Raw genomic sequence first — 22,245 nt, 5'->3', positions numbered from 1 at the left:
AAATGCGGAACAGAATAAAAAGAATAGATTTTTTTTATTAGAATGTAGTAACTACAGCTAGTTTTTAGATGGGGTCATCTGTGTATGAGAATTGATAGTTAATGTGTGAGGTCTTAAGTGTGCTGTTATTTGCATATGAAAAAATATATTTTAAACTTTATATAAAGTGAATAATGACAGAACATAGAAATTCCAGTCTAATATTTTAGGAAAATCTCATTAAAACACAGTGCAGAAACTCCCTAGTGGGTACAAAGTAAAAGATCTGTATGATGAGGTATATCATAGGAGTTGAGCTATTGGTAAACTACAACTATGAGGAACAGGTAGAGCTACTTCATAAAAGCACAAAACACATCAGAATTGTAGTCATCAATCATTTTAGTCTTTTCTTTCATTTAAGAAATATAAATACCTGCTGTAAAAGGGAGATGTTTTGATGTCATTGTTGGTATTAAATATTGCAGTCATATGAGAAAGCAAATGACGGATGTGAAAAGAGCTATTACATGTCAGCATGGATGTATGAGAATAACCAAAGCTCACAAAATCACTGGGAAATAATAGAAAATAATAGAGCATCACTTCAGTCCATTTCTTTTGGCTTAGTGTGAAAATGCTGCACGTTTCGTCACGTTTTATTTTCCAGCTTAACCCACTGTGAAGAAGGGAAGAGAGGGAGAATATAGATTAGGGAAGGATAAAAGAGGATTTGCAATCGAAATGAGCAAGATGGATATTATGATGTTGGACATCATGTTCTGAGCTCATGAATCATCTAAAAGGTGTTTACAAAGTGCACAGTGATTGCTTTCAGTCTAAAACATTTATCCCCCTTGAGTGGGCAGTATGACAAAATGAACCAGCAGTGCCATCTTTAAAAGCCATGAGTACAATGATCTGTATTAAACGGCTCGCACACCACATTAAATCCAATTAAATTAATAATATATATATATATATATATATATATATATATATATATATATATATATATATATATATATATATTAATATATAAGTCTTTTTCATGTTATAAGCAGTTGGTCAGTGTTCTTTAAGTACTGATGATATTCACAATTTGCTCAGAGAAGCATCATAAAAATGATGATCATATTGCCCAGTGCTACCAGACAGTGCATTCTTTGACCTAATTAAAGGACTGTGTTATGTGATATACCTATAGCAGGGCGAACGCATGTTTTCTTGCACTCAGCCTCCGTCTCAAAGCGATTCTCGTTACCATCACATCCTCCATACCAGAACTGTGCACAAGCGTTCGCCACTTTGTCGTAGTACCAGCGAATAACATACTCTCTGCAGGGGCCCTGGTTCAGGCTCAGTGAGCAGCGGGGATCCAGAGGAGCTGCAGACACGCACAAAAGATCAGCTCATATCAAATAGGTAAGTAGGAGTTAATCACTTGGCTTAAAAAAGTATTTTAAAAGAGACAGAACAAGCCACATGTGGCATAAAGGTACTTACTTGTGATTACAACAGGACGGGCCTGTTCCTGCACATGCACTGAAGTAGATGTGACTGATCCTGATGAATAAGAGGATACTGACGATGATGACGACGACGATGATGATGATGATGATGATGACGACGAAGAAGAAGACGATGGCAAAGGTGAAGCTGGCAGTGACGACACTGAGATGCTGGAGTGAGATGTTCTGCTGCTTTCAACCACAGGCTGTACAGGTGGGACCGTTTTGTTAACCACAGTTACTTTGCTGGATCCTCGCAGATGAGTATGTAAGTCTAAATCTTCTCCTTCAGAGTAGTCGTCCTCTACTTTGACCTGGATAGGAAAAACAACAATGGGTTAGACAGGTCCTTCACCAAGCGACTGATCAGAGCTTTCAAGATCAGGTAAAAGGTAAAGGTGCACTTATTTGTCACAAAATGTGTCCTCTGCATTTAACCCATCTGTGGTAGTGAACACACACTAGTGAACTAGGGGCAGTGAATACCCAGAGCGGTGGGTAGCCAACTCCAGCGCCCGGGGAGCAGAGAGAGTAAAGCCTGGGAATCGAACCCACAACCCTGTTATCGATAGCCCGGCGCTCTAACCGCTGAGCCACCACTGCCCCACAGTTTCACATGGACCAAAAAAGCATGGGCCATGGAACCCTTAGTGCTAGATGTATGTAGCCATCATAAATATAACCCATGCCTACACATTTAGGTTTGTCCTTATTTCAACACCTTATTTCAAATCTGCAGGACTGTATACAGCTGATCTCTGTGAGTCGGGCTAGAAAACAGACCTGAGTACTGAGAGGAGCAGGGTTGATTGGTAAGGTGAAAGTGTTGCCTCTGCCTCTCACATGGGTCTGAGGGTTAAGTCGTGTCCTGTCCAGATGTTCCTGATGCGGACTTCCAAAACCATTATTTCCATATAAGATGTCTGGATGGTTATCATAACCATTATGTCTGAATCCGTTGTGTCCGTTGACCCCGTTGGTGATGCGGTTGTAGATGAGTGCTCCATTCTCATCCTCACAAAACTGACTGACCAGCTTAGACTCCAAAGCTGCAAGATAAAACACATTATTCTGGTTGAGTAGGCTGTTTGGATCATTTAACATTGGGTCCAGTCTGAAACAATAATGTATTAGAAGGTTTCACTACATATAATAATCATTCTTTTCTACATTTTCTGAATGGTATTCATAATTTTGTCATACTGTTCAAAATAGCTAAAACTGTCAGTCTTACCAGGCAAGGTATTGAAGTCATCAATGAGGTACATGTGTTCGCTGTCTGGATCAGAAGCAATGAGGTTTAGTTCCCTAAGGAACTCTGCCTGTGTGGGGTCTGTTGTGTTAACAATTCCAATGGCATACATCTCAATATTAGCAGCATGGGCCTCACGGACTGCGATGTCCAGTTTCACAGGCTCTCTCTTATCTGCCTGGCCATCTGTGAGAACAATGGCTACTTTGCGGACACCGTTGCGAGCACTGTAAAAAGCCTCCTGCGTGGCCTTGCGAATGGCAGTGCCAGTGTAGGTGCCTTCCCCCATGTAGGGCATCTTTCTGATGGCCTGCTTTACATCTTGCTTTGTCATATATCGTGCCAGGTTGAACTCCAGGTGCACGTCCAGGCTGTAGAGAACAAGGCCGATCCGTGTGGCATTGCGGCCCACGGTGACACGGTCCACCAGGGCTGTGACAAAGTCCTTTATGATCTCAAAGTTTTCTGGGCCAACACTCTCTGAGCTGTCAATCACAAACACCAGCTCCATTGGCCTCTCCTTACACTTAATACCACATCCTAAGACAAGCACAAAATGCAAAAATAGACACATTCAGCAGTGGCTCTGCTTTAAAGATTCTCATTCACGCTTGTTATTTTTAATATCTGGGGCTTACCACAAATCTCCTTGATTAGCTTAATGATGTCCTCTCTCTGGAAAATAACAGTTAGATATTTAACCACTCATTTTATCATAAATTATATTTCTTATGTAACTATAAAAATTCAGAAACTTACTGTAAGACCCATTTCCCCTTTCATTCCGGGTTTTCCCTATGATAGAAATAACAAAAGAACCTTTGATCAAATAAAGATCACCATTTTGTAGCTCACAATAAACTGCATATGCGCTGTGATGTGGCTGGTAAAGTTTGTAGGCACAACACTTCTGACTCCTTGGCTAGAACAAGTTAACTCTCATTTAATTGGACTTACAGGTTGTCCGGCGTCTCCAGTGTCACCCATGTCACCCTTAATTCCCTTCATTCCTCTCTCACCCTGTAAACCTCTATCTCCCTTTAAGAAACAAGAGAAAAGTCATATTTACAAATTTTGTGTAAGTGCACAATCATAATGACTAGCCCACCAATATAAAATGGCATTCAGGAGCAGAAATAGACACTTCACCTTAGGCCCAGTGAGTCCCTCCCCTGCAGGTCCCCTTGGTCCAGTGACACCTGGTGCCCCCTGGTCTCCCTAAAAGAGTTCAACAAATGAGTCAAAGTTAAAATCAGCTTTATTGTCAAAACTGCAATATGTACGGGACTATAACAGGATTAAAATCTCAAACCCATGGTGCAACAATAAACATTTTAATAGGCATTTAAATAAACATTAAACATGAAATAACACTAACCAAGAAATGGTATTATACTCATTTGTAGGAATGTAAGTGTTTGTATTAATGAATCTCTCTATTGGCTTCCATTACAAGTACAGAGGAAGAGTAAGTATGAATAGTTATCTGAATAGTTAATTCAAGCAAATGCTCTACATAAAGTAAAGTACTCCTTTAATATAAAATAAGGCATGGAATGTTTATTTGTGATGCTATGCAATGCTATTTTTTCTTCACATGCAGCAAATATAGAGCAGGTTAAATACTGTAGTACGCCTTTAATGCCTGATTAATGAGGTAATATTACCAAAGACATCTCTCTTAACTCCTGATTCCCAGAGGCCATGGTATGTACAGCCAGTGTTGTAAGTGATTAACTTACTTTGGGGCCTTGAATGCCTTCTCCTGGAGGCCCAGCTGGTCCTGATGGCCCTGGTCTTCCTATGTTGCCCTTAAACAGCAGGAGAACAGGATTAATAGGAGAAAAGCAGACAACTTGTTGTTCTTACCAACCATAGCAACTAAAAGGCTTTGCTCACATATTCTCTTCACAGCTAGAGCTCTTACTGGTCTTAACACTTGGGATAGGGGGTGTATAGGGGATGAAAGTCTCATTACTGCTGATGTCCCAGGAGTAGTTTAAGCTATGGCATAAATGTAATATAAGTATTTAATCAAGCCACAATTGTGAATATATTTCAATCCATAGCACTGTGGCACAGTTGTCCTCTTTGCTGTTGATGCAGATACTGAAACTAAACAGTTTTTTAAAAAATGGATGTAGTTCGCAGAAGGATATTAATATATCTTTCACTGAGATGTGTGAAGACGTGTTCAGAAAGTAATTTATTCAATTGGGCTTACTGGTGGACCTTGTATCCCCTCCCCTGGTGGGCCTGGCAAACCTGGCAAACCTCGGAAACCAACGTCACCCTGTAATAAGAACACAGCATAGGGTCACTGCTGCACCGTTATACATTACCATAACTGAGAGCTTTGTTAGATGACATCTGTAGCTGTACCTTTGGTCCTGGAAAGCCAACGCCCTCAGGACCAGGCTCTCCTGGAAGACCTGGAAGACCAGGAGGACCCTGCAAAAGATAAACAACATAGTTTGCGCTGTCGGGTGGTAGTTATCAGTTTTTTATTGTAAGAGCACACTGCTTATATGGGGGTGCAATGTGTTTTATATAAATCTACCCACCGCTGGTCCAGGAAATCCTTCACCTTTTGGTCCAAATGGCCCAGGAGGGCCTGGATTGCCACGGTCCCCCTAACAGGCCAAGTCAGAAAATAGGAATACTTTCATACAGCATACATTTTGACACTCAATGTTTTTTTCAAGCAAGTCAATCTGCAGCATATGTAACACACAACTGATTTTTACAGACAATATTGCCCGAACAATAGTATCTATAGTATATACTGTATATTCTGTATAGTACATATATCAAATAGCACACACCTTGGGACCTGGCAGGCCGTAGCCGGTTTCTCCAATCGGCCCAGGAGGACCAAAAGGACCTACATCCCCCTGAGGGCACAGAGAAATTAAGTCATGGCATCATTCCTCCTGCGGCTGCAAAACTGGCTGCAATAAACTATAGTGCATTGTGCTGATCTCTGAAGCACTCTTTCTCTGCACTGGCAATGGGCTGCCTGTGCTATGATGGCTTGCCAGAGCCTGTGGTATGAGGCACAGTTGTAGCATTTTACATTTGTTACCTTTGGTCCTGCAATAGCACGCCCAGGAAGTCCTGGCATGCCCAGTCGCCCTGGCGTTCCAGGCTCTCCCTACAAAAACAACAGTTCATGTTTAAATACAACACACCCTCCTTCAACATTAAGAAAACGACCACACTATCTCTGCCAAGCAATATTAACAGCTGTGATAACTTCTGTTCTATTGCCACTTTAAAGACTATTGAGTATTGTTTTTAGTGTCGTCTGGAGGGAGAAGATTAAAATGTATATTGGAGGTACAGTGAAGCTGAGCAGAAATTAGACCTTACCTTGGCTCCCGAAGGGCCAGAAATGCCAGGTGGTCCTGGTAATCCTCTGATGCCCCTCTGACCTTGGTCTCCCTGTTAGAAAAAAATGAATTTTATTCACAAATCATCTTACAGAGGTTTAAAAACCACATAGAAACGGCATTTGAGTGCAAGTGTGAGTACTGTTTCAAAATGTTTGATACATGGAGATGAAAATCTGCTTGACTAAACATCTAAAGGTATCTACATTTAAAGATATCATGTATGTTCAAGTAAAAAGTAAATAACAACACATAAAATGACACATAAGAGTCAGGATGTGATCTTTCTTACACTGGGCACAAGTTTATCACTCTTTTGCAACCCTTACAAGCAAATCTGTTTTATTCTCTGATTATTCTCTTTAGTGATTGTGTAGACACTATTGGGTGATACTGGTTATTGCTGAATTAGTATTGTTTCATTTTAATGGTTTTTAATTGGAAATGGTTTTTAATTGTATTTAATTATTTCAGTGAAACAAGTACAGCAGTAGAGTACAGTTAAAGCAGCATTATGCAAGAATGGGCTCCTTGGCGCCCCCTACAGTTGCAGAGTGTAATTCACTTCTGTAAATACAAATTGTGCTATGAGCGCCCCCTCATGGACAGATCTACTTGTATATTTGTTGACCGACTGAAGTGAAAGAAGCATGTGGACTGAGGCGGTAGAGTTATATTACAGGATCCATACACAAAAACAAGTTGTTTTACTGCAGTTTTACCAAAGTTACATAGTGCAATAGCAGTGTTCTTGACGCAGAGTGGCAATCAGTAGGGCATCAAAATGATTTTTAAGCAGCTATTTGAAAATAAAAATGCTCATAATGTTGTTTTAAGTATTTCCCACCTCTTCCAATTTTACACACCTGAATATACACAGAACAAGGCAAAGTAATTGTTTGGGGTCATAGAATGTTGCATGGCATTGGCGTGCCATCTAAAGGCATTCACTCAATCTATCAACACAGTAAAGAACATGGTGAAAATTTATTAAAAAGACTGCCTCGTAATACGTTCTCTAGGAGGGTCATAAAACATAAATGATCTGAGGCATCAAGAAGAATTGTCAATAGATTCACCTTCTCTCCTTGTGTGCCAATCCCTGCTGCTCCTTCAGCTCCCCTCAGACCTTGTGCACCAGGCTCACCCTGATGAAAAGTAACATGGATGAAAAAGCAAGCATTAATGGTGCATGGGATATATTTCTACATTTTTTTGTGACTTGTTTAAGGTGTCTGTAGTACCTTTTGGCCTGGAGCGCCATCCTCTCCAGGAAGCCCAGGTAAACCTGCCAAACCTGCAGCACCAGGCTCACCCTGAAGAGAGATGCACAGTAACGTTTTGCTGCACATTGAAACACATGTAATGGCATAATGTTTAGCTAGTTAATTTTATTTACAGAATAAAATCACACACCTTCGGTCCGGGCTCTCCAATGCCTCTCTCTCCGGGGCCACCAATCTCTCCTGGTAATCCTTGGTCACCCTAAAACACAGTGATCATCATGATAACAAAGAAACAGGCTCATTTTTTCTTTGCCATGGAAGATCCAAATGACTGTTTGCAATTCAATACAAAAAGCACATGGATTTATTACTGGTGCCAACCTTTGGTCCAGGGAGTCCCTCTCCTGGGGGTCCTCTGATTCCTGGAGGCCCCCTTGGACCCTCCACACCCTGTTAATGAATATTATTGTAATTGTGTGTTAAATACTTTGGGCTCAGTTTGTCTTTTTATTTTATTCTATTCTATTTTATTCTAATATTGTATTTGAGTAGAGGAGGATTAAACTACATGGCATTTCTGTCACAAATTTAAATTGCTCTTTCAGAGATACAAGGTTTTCTTAAGACAGTAATAAAGATTTAAAAGATTAGCTTGTTACCTTCTCTCCTTGGATGCCAATTCCTGTAAGTCCAACTGGACCAGGAAAACCTGGTGGCCCAAAATCACCCTAAACATCCCAAAAAAGACAAAAAGTGACAGTTAGATTTCCCTACTGTCCCAATTTAGGGTTTATGGAATTGATTTGACTCATTTGTTGCAATAAACAAATAGGTGTCAGTTGGAGGAACAGGTGTCAGTTAGCTTCCCCCACTGTCCCAGTTTAAGGATAATAAAATTGTTTTTTATGCAACAAAATGAATAGCTGTATTTCTGTATGTATGTACTTTAAAATATCAGGAGAACTGTTAAATATATAGACAGACTTACTAAATGAATGAATGAATGAATAATTAAAAGTCTGATGTATTTTATTTACCTCCCAGGGAAAACATTAAGAGAAGATAAGATAACACTTTATTGATCCTGAAGGAAATTGAGGTGTCAAAGTACTGTAGGGAGGGGGGTGTACAGAAGAGCTATTAATCATAGGTTATAAAAGTGAAAAAGGAAAAATACGTATAAACTCTTATACATATAAATATATATGATTATATAATAAACCCAACACATGCTGGAGAAGCCATTGTGGATATTGTACAAATGATCATTTTAAGGGGTAGAAAAGGCATGTACAAGAGCAGCATTTGTATTATATATAAGACTATAGATCAAATATTATTACTAGGCACCACAGTGACAGGAAAGTGAGTGTAGTTCATTAAGTAATAAAAATAAACATAATAAACTGACATGTAGCAGTAGGTTTAACTCAGCACAGTTCAGACAGAATGAGATCAGTTGTGTCCCTGCAGTATTTGAGTGCAACCGTAGCCAAAGAACATTTATACAAAATGAATAGCAACCTATACATTAATATTTAGTTGTATGCAGAAGATATGAAGAAGAATTGTACTGTGAAACATTAATGTGCACAACAAGTTGGTTAATGCTAGTCTAACTAGCTAATGTATAAACATTAAATACAGTATATGAGATTATACTACACTACATGCCATCATATAGCATTATTCAATGTAGAAACTTTGTGAGTATGTGATTACCACAGTAATAACAATGCTAATTTCTGCTAGTGCCTCTATGGGCTCTGTTATGTTAACATTAAGCCAACAGCATTCTTGTTCACTATTCAATTTAAAGCAGTTACTTTTCTCTGTGAATTCTTTAGTAAACCTTAAAGCTCAAGTTTGTAATGTAATGCTGGTAATATTATTGATTTAACAGTGTGGATATTATGTTATGGAGGGCAATGTAAAGTCAGCTGTGATTTTGCTAACTTCTTCATATGTTGATTTCCACAACATATGAAGAATATATATAGGTATAATGAAGATAAATGTGCATTTGTTAAGCCTAAGCTTTTCCCACAGAGATCTTCACCCATCCCATCTGCCATTTCTCTCACTCCCCCGCTTCGCAGCGTGTCTTCTGCAGACTACAACAGACTCAAAGGCACATTCACTCGTCTTTTATGTCCTTCATTAGGCCTTTTGTGTGGTAGGCATGGTTTGTTTGTGTGAGTGTCATTCATTAGCTGATATATTTATAGCCTACCTTTTCTCCTTTGATTCCAGCGCCTTGCTGTCCCCTAGGACCCCTCGGCCCCTCTGGACCCCGGTCACCCTGTCCAACAAAAGAGATGTCATTAGCCCTGTCTTCCTGAAATGCCCCTGCACTCCCAACACTGGACCTGATTCACAGCTTCAGTGGTATTGTTCTTCGCCTGTACGACTCAGAGCCAGTCATTAGAGGGTGAGCACACAACTATTTATTCCTTTGTAATATACAGTGGGTAAAACATTACAGAGCAATCCAAACCGGTGAACTGCAGCCATGCTAACGTCTGGTCCTCGATGGGTGTTGGACTGTTCCAGACGTCGTTGACTGATAAACTGGTTATTTTTCTTGTCACAGGGAGGATATTAGTGGCTAGGGCTTCAACATTGCTTTATGGCCTTTTCGGGACTGGAAAAGAATGGGGATTCCCCTAAAGATCCATAGTACACTTCTAACAGATGTTTAGAGGCCCGAGAATGCACAAGTTGGCATTGCAGTTACAAAATCATTATAATTAGCATTGCTGTTGAAAAATAGCCAGGCCTTTTATACAGGCTATAGTTATCACACATGGTAAATTCTCATGTCCATGTGGGTCCTAAGCATACCTTTTATGTTCTAGACATCCATACACATTCCTGAACTGGAAAAAAACATCTACTTTTAATTAAGCCAACAGGTTTCTACATGGAAAATGACAGTGGTTCCCAGTTGGTGAATACATACTACATTTGTGAAACTTGGGTGTACAGTGCAGATGAAAAACCTTACAGATGCCATACAAGCATGACTAGAAAGGGCCCCAAAACACAAAGAACCTGACTGAATTTAATTACAGTTGTATAGCAAGTTACAAATCAGTATTATTTCTCGTTTAGCTGGTGGATACAGTTCAGCCCATGGAAACAGGTGGGATAAAAATTACCTGTTGTTCAGTGATTTATGTACTAGCAAGTGTACTGTTTAGTGTACATGTTAATGCCATGGTACAAAAGCATTAATTGATGGCTTTGAGAGACCTTCATCACCTTATGTGGTTTCTAGCTATTAGAGGTCCTCTTTCTATTAAAGAACACAGCTTACAGAGGAATGAAGATAACCTGTTTGTGTGCTGTTATTATTTATTATTTTAATAAAGGGTTCACATTTACCTTTGGTCCAGGAAATCCTTCTCCCTGTGGCCCTTTCTCTCCTTGAACACCCTGTGGACCTTGAGGTCCCTGTTTGAAAAGTAGATTTTTGGATCAGGGCTTAGATGTTAAAACAGCATCATCATTTTTTCATATTCAAGGGTAAATCTAATGTTTGAATTTCAGATCTTATGTACCACCTGTATACCGAATATAATTTAAACTGTTTTGAGTTTATAGTATCAAGTACATTGGAGTGGAAAATCTAGTAATAGACAATATTTTTCCAGATTGGTGTTGATAGACACCATTGTCCCAAAGTGCCACTCAAAGCAGAAGACACTCCCTTAAAGGAGCATCTAGAAAAGTGTAAAAAGAAAAGTATGAAGTGAATGAAGACCAAGAATAAACAAATATATAGGTCATATGTAGTGTGAGACATGGTTGTATGTAGTATGAGAGGAGCCTGTATGGCTGTAGGAAGAAGTAGAACTTGGTTTGGAGTTCTAGGTAGCTTCTGCTTTGTACAAGGAAGGAAAGTAAGCAAAGTAGGACTGATGTGCATAATGTTGGAGATGTCAGCTCCAAAGTAGTCTACAAACAGCTCGGTAGGATGCGCCTAACTTCATCACTTCTCTTCAGAATAAAACCTACAGTATTGTGTGCACTACCCTGACAAAATCTTAGTCTTACTTAGATTCATTGGAACGATTCCATTGTGGCACATGAAGAGTTATTGTATACTCACAGGTGGGCCTGGTTCTCCAATTCCAGGTGGGCCAGGGGGCCCGGACCTGCCCTGAAATCCCATATCACCCTGCAATGTAAAGCACAGAATGAGGTCATCTTGATATCTCTATAATGTCCGCTCAAATCACATTTTGTACTGACACATTTTTGAGTAACTGATATGGGTAAGCCAGTGTAGCCTCCAGTAAATTGCTGTAATGGAGGGTCTCTCATCAAAGTAACAGAAGATAGTTATAAGGAAGATCTTACAGACAGTAATCTTGGTAAGCCTTTTTACAGGGATTGATTCTGGGGTTTTGGATTTAAGAAGAAACTAGCTGTAGAGAAAAAGTTGATAATATGTAGGTACAATACCAACCTTTGGTCCAGGAAGTCCAATTCCAGTTTCGCCCTGAAGGCCAGGAGGACCAGGTGGACCACGCTCACCCTAGCACAACAAACAAACAAACAGGCTATGCAGTTGGTGTAGCGTAGTGGGTAACAGCATTGCCTTCCAAGTGGAAGACTAGGGTTCAATTGCCCCAACTGGGCAAGCACACCTTGGGAAAGAGTCCTAACACTACATTCTCCTTCAGCAGCAATCACTCATTTGCTAATATAAGGACAAATGCGAGGAGGCATGCGTCATTTTTTAAAATACTACACACCCTTCAGGGCAACCAGAGAAAATTCTTCCTTTCTCAGTGTAGGGGTCTCAAAAGTACATAATTACTCAAATTCATGCTTTAAATCAGTTCACCACTGTCTGGCCCCACTGGAAAGTTGTAAGGTATTCGGTCTTACAGATCTGAACAAGTTAGAGCTCATCTTCTGCCAGACACTGTGCCTTCAAGCTAATTCAAACACGAAACAAAGGAAATCTGATGAAGGGTGCAGGCAAAGATCTCAGCTAAAGTCACATCATGGTCTTTCTATAAACAGGACCTTGTTAAAATAGTACGTTTTCATCAAGAAATAGTAATAATAATAAAAATAATTGTTTCTTAAGCCTTTTCTCTCCCTGCAATTTTGTAAGTCACTCATCATCTTCATACCTGCAATCTGTCTTCATACCTGCTCATATATCCGCCAGTTTGAAATTGTTGCACTGGTCATTAATGTGTCATTAACTTATCTAGCTCCAAAACAGCTTTTCACATTTAGTCTTATTGTCACTCTTCTTCTACACTCCTCTGCATTGCACAGTGGCACCTCCCTTTGGCATTTAAGGCCTGAGACTAGGTGAGAGCAGCACTGGCTTTGCCTTGTCGGTGCATTGTTCCAGTTTCAGCTTGTTTAATGTAAGAATGAATGCAGTGGCAGAAATATTCAGAGAGCGCTACCCATCTTTAGAGCATGACAACACTTCATAAAGTAGGACAGCTTTACAAGTGTCCCATTCGGCTACCGTACACCTCACAAATTTCACATGTACTCTTTCCTTACATCACATGTCAGAACATGGTGTAAAAACATTTAGTTTTTCTTTTTTGTGAGAAACAAGTTACTGCTGTTATTAGGTGTCATGAAGTGTCATCATAAAGTCAGCATAAAAAAAATTATATATGTAAGCAGCTCTCGTGTGTAGGAATCCCCACGGGCTATGTCTGCATGCCTCCAGTTAAATCATCCACAAAGCCAGGCTGCTAAAAACGTTCCTCTTAAAGGAAATCTGCTACAAGCATGTAAAACGTGTGATTGTAGGGTTTCCTCTGTCTTCTATGAACATTACCCAGGTGGTCATGTAAAAAGTGTACCCTGAAGGTGACTGCTGGTGATTAGAAGATACACACCTTTTTGCCCAGTTGGCCTTCTGGTCCAATGTCACCTTGTGGTCCTGGTAAACCCTACAGGAGAAACAGAAGCAGATGTCCCATATCATGTATCATGAAATGATTATGATGATAAAATAGATATTATCTATTGCTTCAAACCAATAATAGAAAACATGGGGCTTGGTAAACATGGGCCAGTGTCTCACATTAAAGTATTTTATATATCATATACATTTCTCATTTCCATATACACATTTTTTGCAGCTTTTCATGTCATGTTTTTATGACATAATTCAAATCTGGCAGTTGTTTTACCTTGTGCCAAAATTCATTAATGAATGAATCGATAAAAATGCTCAAAAATGACCTCCGTTTAAAGTATTGCGTTTTTCCTTCTCTTGAACAGTTACCATTTTGGAGTTACAAGGCTTTTATGTGACAGCACCAATGCACCCACCTGTAATCCTCTGGTTCCTCTTGTGCCAACAGGACCCTCTGGACCCTAAGTGGAAATGAATTTCATGACAGTTCAGTTGAGAAAAACCTTTAACACATTGTGATCAATTCTGTATGATATCTATTATAAATAAAGGCATATTAATACACACCCTGTCACCCTTGATTCCTGGTGTGCCACATTCCCCTCTGTCTCCCTGCAGGCAGATGAGAGAAAATTAAACCGATATGTCAAACAATATTGGATAATTACAATAATGATCACCATGATAACGAGGTACATACCTTTTCTCCTTTGTATCCAGGTTTCCCCTACAATCAAATCACATAGATAATAATAAGCCAGTAATATTATAAATGATATTATAATAAGTCTTCTTATAAACACTAAATTACTGTAAGCAGGAAAAATCATTGTAATGAGTGCTCTTTGGAAGCAAGATTATTGCCCTTGGCACTCCAAGCTGGTTCTGGTTACTCACCTCTGAGCCCTCACGACCTGGAAGTCCACTCAACCCACTCTCACCCTGAAAGGAACGAAAAGGAATCAAAATCATTATCTTAATAAAAGACAAATAGGTCATCTTACAGGAGGATAGAAGATAGAAATCGTAGGAGCTTTTTGTGCCACTGGATATAACAAATTTGAGTATATCATCATCTGACTAGAGGGAAACTCCCATTTCCTTCAAGGGAAGGCGTAAATATTTCTTGGAAGATTATGTATATATTTATTTATATTTTTATATTTATATAAGAATATATAGTTAATTTATTGTCATTCAAAATAATCATGCTTGTATTTAAACTTAAACTTTAAAATTAAACTTGTGATATGCTCAGATTGTCCAGTCAGGATTGTTTTCCTCAGTGCTATCTAGGCAGATAGAATGAAAACAGTGGCAGAGGCTCATGCTAGGACTATTTACTGTTTTCAAATATACATTACTCACTGCTACAAGCTAACAAATAAAACCTCTGCATTCTTATACAAGGTTAATATTGTTTTGTGTTTAGTTCAGCCCAACAAATATTCAGTTATATTGACATTAAATAGTGCTAGTGCTAACATATTGGAAAACTGGCATTACTGTACAAGTGGGGTTTTCCTCAGTTTTGACATGTGTGGCCTAAACTAAAGCCTTAGGTCTAATAGTCTGCATTCTCCACTAGATGTGATGAATATCATTAACTAGTCTTTTTTTCCATTGACTTGGATTTCATACAGATACATCCTTAAACACAAATCTGCAAATATGATAACACATGATAGAAAAGGGTATGAACCTTTTGACCTTTAGGACCCGGGGCTCCGTCTTCACCTGGGCGACCCTTCTTTCCCTGATGTGTTAAAAGGAGACAAGACATGGTGCAAGACATCGATTAGCGCAAGACAGCATCAACATTACATGGTGGTTGAAAAAGCCAAAGAGCTCATCTGTCTGACTGAAACAAGCCGAATTTTCAATAGAGGGAGGAGCTAATGGACTGTAGGCAGAGACAATTCATGGAAATTAAAACTGAAGCACACAGCCTCTTTACACATGCTCTCTGCTCTCATATTTTTTAAACGTTTGTTGTATATATATAACATGGGACACATGTATGCACCCCTGTCCTATGTCTTTCAGCAAAAAAACCATCCTGCTGCCGTTTAACTAATGCTAGCATGAGATGAAAGCAACCCAATAATGATGAGGAGGCTGCCTGACCAGGAGGCTGCCGCTAACTGAACATGATCCACCCTGTGATCTGAGGAGGGAAAGGACTTCACTTTACTTCAACTGTGAGTGTGGATCATATACAACCAAAGCTTAACTGAAGGCTTAGTGCAAGTCCCTACTTTTCTCTGTGACTGTGTTCAGAGAATAAGGAGTGGGGGATGTGGAGGCTGGTGCTATTTATGATGGTAACAAAAGCTTTTTTTATAGGGGGAATCTCCGGGGAGTCTTGCTGTGCTGAAAATAAAGTGCTCGGAACTTATCTGTACAAAATTTCAGACTGTTAGATTCTTCAAAAACTTAATGAAAACTTCAGTTTAAGACAGTCCAGCTTGTCCTTTTTGGCGGTTTCTCTATTCCCTAGTATTTTACATGAAGACAATTTTGGGAAATTGACTGCATACATTCCACTGCATTAATTACTAATGAATGGATGAAATGTTTATACTTGACTAAACTTACTATTTTTATTCTGTCTAAATTGCACATTGTTTACATATTGTTGTCGTTGGACAATTAACTTGCTTCTCCATTTTTGCTGTTTTGTTTTTTTTTTAACTTTTTGACAGTGTTTGAATCTGGCAGCTTTACACTGTGTCAAAATTTGCGATGAATGGATTAATAGAAATGCTCCAAAATGACTTTTATTAAATAAAATCTTTTTACATTCACCTCCTTTAAAAGTATTACATTTTTATCTTTATTTGAAAGTTGCTGTTTTGGAGATACAAGGTTTTTCGTGTGACAGAGACAATATATATATTTCACTTATTTTCTTTATTTAATTCTGACAAGTTTGTACCTATCAGTTTTGTACCTAATGTACATGTTCACTACTTTGCTGCAGGTTAAATACTAACTGCATTTTATTGTTTTATACTTCCTGTACTTTATCAATGAAAAAGCTGAATCTAATCTAAAGACTAAAAGTCTAAAATAGAACCTTTTGTTTTCATCTTACATGAACCACAAAGCACGTGCAGATATTAGCTCAAGGTTAATCCATTATATGGAATAATGATAACGATTGTAATAGTCTTACCATAACAGTTTTGGCAGACATCCACAGATTAAAAACAGCCATGCTTAAATGGTTGTATCTTAAATGTAGTGTTTGTTAAACAAAAAGGATCCAGTAAACATAGTGATCATGCTCTAATTATGTTCATGTTTTAAGGATGCTTGACATGAAGATTGCAGAAGGTCCCTTACACACACCTTTCAGCAAGCCTGGAGGCAGTGCAGAGAGATTATAACAAAAACTGCAATTACCCCCACCCTCGCCCAGCAAAGCAGTTATTTGAAATGTCAAACTCTTGCCTTTATTCTTAGCTGAAACTGTCCCCTCTTAGCCAGGAGACAGGGAAAAAAAGAGCCCATGTGATCAACAGAGTAAGTACTGGTATGTTTATGGTGTTGAAGTGATAAAACTTACCGCTGGGCCACTAGGTCCTTTCTCACCCTTCTCACACGAACATTTCTGAGCCACTGGACACTTTAAAAGAGAAGAATGTGTTTAGATGGGTGTACAAGTGTTATTGAGGTTCAGTCAAGAATTATTCAAGTATGTGGAAGATATGTGCATATGCACAACTACTTACCCCATCTTCTGCTAGCTGAGCCTATGTGGAGACAAGGAAAGAAAATAAGAATAGGGGGGAGGGGGATACTCTGGTACAAAGTAATCCAGAGTATAAACACATATAGTTCTAATAATGTTGGTGGGTGAATAGGTCTGATCTTCCACAAGCCCCTTGTAACATGATCTAATGTGTAAGACCTTCTCCAAAGCTGTCTGTCCACATTTCACAGAAAACTGTGATTATACATAGAAAAAGCTATGGAACTCTGGGACATGAACACTTTGTGTTTTATACATCTACCAATGTATGTGCATGTGTGGTGTAAGAAATGATCCTTTAAGATGTTTTCCCTGTTAGTGCGACCACCAACAATGTTTTTTAGGCTCAGCTTGGTCAAGCTTTAATTTGTCCTGTATTTACTACTGTTCTATACTGAAATGAGAGGTGCCAAACATAAATCTTACATAAAACGAAAAGAATGACAGAAACATCTACGGAGTATTTCAAACTAGCTGATTTCCAGGAGAAACAAAACAGGATCTGTTTGCACACATTAGGAGCCAGGTGTGGACAGATTGAGCATAAGCTTGGTAATACCACAGAAAAGAGAATGACAGGAGATGTGCTTACACTAAACATAAGAATTGCTGGCATTTTTGTGCATCTGTTCAAACGCAAAGGCTCCAGACAACCTCTGCCTGAGGATTAATCGTCTTCTTAAAATAATCTCTGCAAACAGTTTACTATTACATTTTTAATGATTAAACTATTAAATAAAGCATAGTTTCTGCTTACATGTTTAATGTGTTAGATGTATTATTATGCGATGTATTAATAATACAGCAATACAATTATACAGTAAGACTGAAAGCAATTAAGTAACAGTAATGAACTGGAATCTATGAATAAACGATATAGCCTATGAAAAGGTTAAAAGTGTGCAGAGTGCTTTTGATTCAGTTCAAGATTAGTGTGAGCCTACACCAGCTGTCTGCTCTTGGAACCACACTTTCTTAGAATTAAGCCATGAATTAATTACTTTTAGCACCTTAAGGAATCTTTCAGAGAATGTTTCCTCAAAGAAAATAAGAGTTGCTAGCTTCTGAACACTTCTACATCAGGGTTCTTCAATTCTGGTCTATAACTCTGTTCATCCCTGGTCTGAACAGTTTGGTGATTTCTCTGCTCAAATACACCAGATTCAAATCTGTTAACTGATGGGTTTTGTGGAGTGTTTAACTCGGGACAAACTGTGCTGGACACTGGATCTCCAGAACTGGGTTTGAAGAACCCTGCTCTACATAATGTATAAATATTTTATCAATTAAGGTTCATAATAGACTCTTTCAACAATAGTTTCTGAGGCTTCTCTAAAACAGGTCAAAAAGCTGCTTAAAGAGTGAGACTAACATCATACTTACAATCTCTGTGAGGATTTTCTCTTTGATGTTTATGTCCTGCAGGTTATGGAGGAATCGGGAGGCAGGTGTGTTTGCCAGCAGCCTCAGCTGAGCTATGTTGGCTGGTTCGTTGGCAATGTGGGTGATACCAATGGTGAAGAACTTCACTCCCTGGTTCTTGGCATCAGCTGTGGCAGAGAAGATGTCAGGGTTTCTCGGGTGGGAGACCCCGTCTGTAAATAGTAGTGCAATTTTAATACGGTCTTGGCTGGACTCCTCCAAAAAGATTTTGGTCATGTTGGTAATGGCGTAGGTGGTGTAGGTGCCGTGGCCAATGTAGGCCATGGGAGCGATGCTGTTTTTGAAGCTCTCTGTGCCCCTCCATTGCTTCAAAGTTTGCTCAATGGCGACATGGCTGCTGTACTGAAGGAGGGCCACTCTCCAGCTCAGTTTGCGCCCTGTCTCCAGACGGATGCTCTGCAGGCCGTCCACAATGTCCATGGCAAACTGCTTCTCCTGCTGGTGGTGGCCCTTGGCACTCTCAGAGCTGTCGACTAGGAAAGCCAACTCAAGACCGCAGTCTTCGTCCAAGATGGCTGTTGAAAAAGAAGTAAGTCAGAATCACACATGCAGAAAAAGTGATACATTGAATAGCTTTCATTTAGAGGTTAGATGTGAAATGGACTGTTTTAGAGAAATCTAGCATATCAGTCTTGCTCACAACAGTAGTGGTTAGAACCAGACATTCAAAACATTATCTGTTTATTATTACCTGTAGCTATCACATGAAGTGGTGGAGAAAATTATGTCTGAGACATTGTGTTTGATGCTAGTTTAAAGTCTATGTTTTGGCCTATAGTTTTAAAAATACATATATGGCGGAGAGGTACATTCAAGGCGTTGAAAGGCAAAAATAGTGGCCAAAGAAACGTGTTTTTGGATTTACTACTATTGTACCATCATCAACATTAAGAATAAAAACTCCTAAGATATGTGTAGGTGGCCAGTTTATTTTGCATAGCAGATAGAGTGGTTATATGTGCATTGCTGAGATTGTGTTAATATTCATATTAACACTATTATAAAGAAAAACAGAAAGAAAGTCCTCAAAAAACACTCTTTATTTACTTCACAAGTATTCAATTATATTAAATTTATATTTATATTACATTTATTTTCCACAAAAAAAATTGAATCTTAAATCTCTTTTTTCCAGTGAAAACTGAAATCCATGTAGGATATTTATGTGCTATTTGTCCTAACTTGTCTCTTTTACTAGTGTCAGCCTGTGAGCTTGAACATTGGACTGCATATCTGTCTGCATAGTATTCCTTTGCTCATTAAGTCATGATATGCAAAGCCTGTGATTCAGTGCTTCTGGATCATTGGAATCCTTTACTGCAGGGTTTAACATACAATAAGTAATACTTCATTCGTCATTCTGTTGCTTGTAGCTAAACACCTTAAATATGCCTTAAGACTCATCACTTCTCAAGACACTTCATTAGAGGCAGAAAAACCTGTGTGTGGATCGGCATGCAGTATATCACACTGATGATGTAGGAAATATGCCAGTGTGTAAAAATGCCTCAGGCTACAGACACCCTGTCAAATGAAATGTAAATACATGGTCAAATACACAACTGGGGAAAAAACCTAGTGACCCTGATGTCATATTTTTTTAAACATTGTTTTTCTTAAATTCTTTTTATTTTTTACTCCTGGAAACATTAATGTCTAAAACAGCAGTCTCAGCTGAAATCAGATGCAGCACAGCATGTCTCTCACCTTGTCCATCATGTTTCTGCAGGTTTGCAGGAAACACTCTGACCCGGGTTCTTTTCCCCCCAGTCCGTTCCTCGTAATACTCCTGAGCACACACACCCAGCAGGCCTGTCAGCAAGAGCAGCCAGCTTGCTCGAGCACACATGGCTGACGCGCCTGCAGAATATCTAGAGAGGAAGATATCTTAAATCAGATATAAAGATCCGTCTGTTGAGACATGCTTCAGAGAACCATCTTTAGACCATCTGTAGACCATCTTTAAAAGAACCTAATACAAGAGGTTTTCTATTTATTTGAAGAATTCTTTAAATCCAGGAAAATAACTATTATTCTATGAGTTGCCATCCTACCAAATAACGCATGAAGATCTATTTTTAAGAATCTAGTATTAACAAATAAATGAGTTTCTACACAGTTGCTACTTGTGTTTGGAGCTACTGTGTAACTAAACATTCATTCATTCAGTATGCCCAGAATCTGGATTCTGAAGGTGCCAAAAAGGATTTTCGAGAGTGATGCCATATATAAATCCCTCTTTTGAAGAACCTTACAATGTATGATTCTTTTTGTAACCTCTCAAAAAGCAAACTTCTATAACCAAAGAATAGTCCCACCAGTTTGTATAGAAGTCCCTGTAGATACAGAATAATACGCCTAAGTGTGAAGCCTTGGAGTGTTAGGGGTTGAGAACCATTTTTGTGAATGAGGTATATAACAACCTTTTGGACATTTAAAGTGCACTACATTAGGGAAAGGGTCTATAGAAAATAAAGCACGTTTCCAAGTCAGGACCTGTTTAGGAACTAAATATTTATGTTATGAATGTAAAAAAAAGAACAGCTCCAAAAATGCTGCACAGCTATTACTCATTGTCACTCGTTGTGTTTCATTGGTGTCTTTGTAGCCTGCATGACAAAAACACAGCATTCCACAACAACAGTGTGAAGCATCAAAATCAGCCCCAATGCACATATTTCAGACCTTTGTTATAAATAGTGCCTCCAGAACCCCAGTGTAAAATCATTTACTCACTTACTCTTGATGAGTGTTACCTGTCCAGATGTGCTCAGCGTTTCCAGAGTTGTGTCAGAGAGAGAGAGAGAGAGGGAGAGGGAGGCAGGTGCTGGTCTGGATCCAGTTAGCTCAGTGTGTGTGCAGCAGGAGTGGGCATATTGAGGCTGGATTAGTGAATGGAGCACAACTCCTTTCTCTCCCGTTTTTAAAGAGAGGAGGGACCTCCAACACTCCCACTCATCCTCATGGTGGTGGAGGAGGGGAGGGGATGTTGGAAAACTGTCTTGGACTGCAGCTACTTACTCTAGGACACTAGGAGTTTCAGATATTTCAGATATTTTATTCACGTGTGTTGAGATGGAATGTGTTCAGTTTACCTGATTTGGAGGTGTGTAACATTTGCATGTGAATAAAGTATGTTGTTACAGTAACACTTTTTTTGTCTTTTTACATCACTTACTTTTGGCAATGATTATATTTATGAAAAATATTTTAGTCATGTGGAAACGATGCATGTTCATCAGGCAAATTCAGTAAATGACTGTTCAGTAGATGTATTAGCTGTGATCCTTTTGTCAAACAAATGTTTAGTTCTGTATTAAGCAAACAAGGTGGAGGAGGGGTGATGAGTCTTTAGAGCCAAGAACTTTCTCCTGCATACCATTGGATACCACCCTGGTTGTCATGTATCCTGCAATTCAGTGACATTGTATGGCTTTTTCCTTTGTGAAAAGGCCACACTCTTTCCAAACTGTTGGAACATTTGAAAACTGTGGGATCATTTCCTTGGCTGATATTTCATTAATACTCCCAATATTTCTAAATAACTTTTGCTTACATCACTGATTCTTTGCTGGAGAAGAGTATACTTGTTTAGCCTCTCTCTAACTGGAAAAAACAACAGAATTAGTGGTTATTCTGAGTGAAATCAACTAAGAATGACATACTCTCTTTAAACTATTTTGTGTGATGCTATAGAAGAGCCCGTTTGGTGGCATTAAGAACTATAGTTGTACTATAGCTGTGTGAAAGTGAAGAACCTTTCAATTGGTAAAG

The 22,245-nt window shown here is 39.0% G+C and overlaps 1 protein-coding gene across 1 annotated transcript; it reads right to left on the bottom strand.

Annotated features, from left to right (window-relative positions):
* Positions 1 to 9: 9 nt before the first annotated feature.
* On the bottom strand, positions 10 to 20,334 carry col28a2a (collagen, type XXVIII, alpha 2a). The gene is made up of 35 exons (XM_072685058.1): positions 20,179 to 20,334; positions 18,412 to 18,986; positions 17,009 to 17,029; positions 16,843 to 16,902; positions 14,974 to 15,027; positions 14,169 to 14,213; positions 13,972 to 13,998; positions 13,839 to 13,883; positions 13,688 to 13,732; positions 13,249 to 13,302; positions 11,835 to 11,903; positions 11,475 to 11,543; positions 10,748 to 10,816; positions 9,594 to 9,662; positions 8,020 to 8,088; positions 7,742 to 7,810; positions 7,551 to 7,619; positions 7,379 to 7,450; positions 7,214 to 7,282; positions 6,115 to 6,186; positions 5,828 to 5,896; positions 5,568 to 5,636; positions 5,307 to 5,375; positions 5,125 to 5,193; positions 4,967 to 5,035; positions 4,485 to 4,553; positions 3,892 to 3,960; positions 3,700 to 3,780; positions 3,502 to 3,537; positions 3,381 to 3,417; positions 2,725 to 3,282; positions 2,274 to 2,539; positions 1,486 to 1,804; positions 1,181 to 1,366; positions 10 to 658 (listed from the first exon to the last, which is right to left on the bottom strand). Exons 1-35 carry the CDS (start codon positions 20,318 to 20,320, stop codon positions 651 to 653), a joined length of 3,738 nt encoding a protein of 1,245 aa, XP_072541159.1. The 5' UTR covers positions 20,321 to 20,334; the 3' UTR covers positions 10 to 650.
* Between the last annotated feature and the right edge of the window lie 1,911 nt (positions 20,335 to 22,245).

This window comes from Salminus brasiliensis, chromosome 8, assembly GCF_030463535.1.
Source record: "Salminus brasiliensis chromosome 8, fSalBra1.hap2, whole genome shotgun sequence".
Lineage (NCBI taxonomy): Eukaryota > Metazoa > Chordata > Actinopteri > Characiformes > Bryconidae > Salminus > Salminus brasiliensis.
This window is presented reverse-complemented; position numbering and strand designations above follow the sequence as displayed.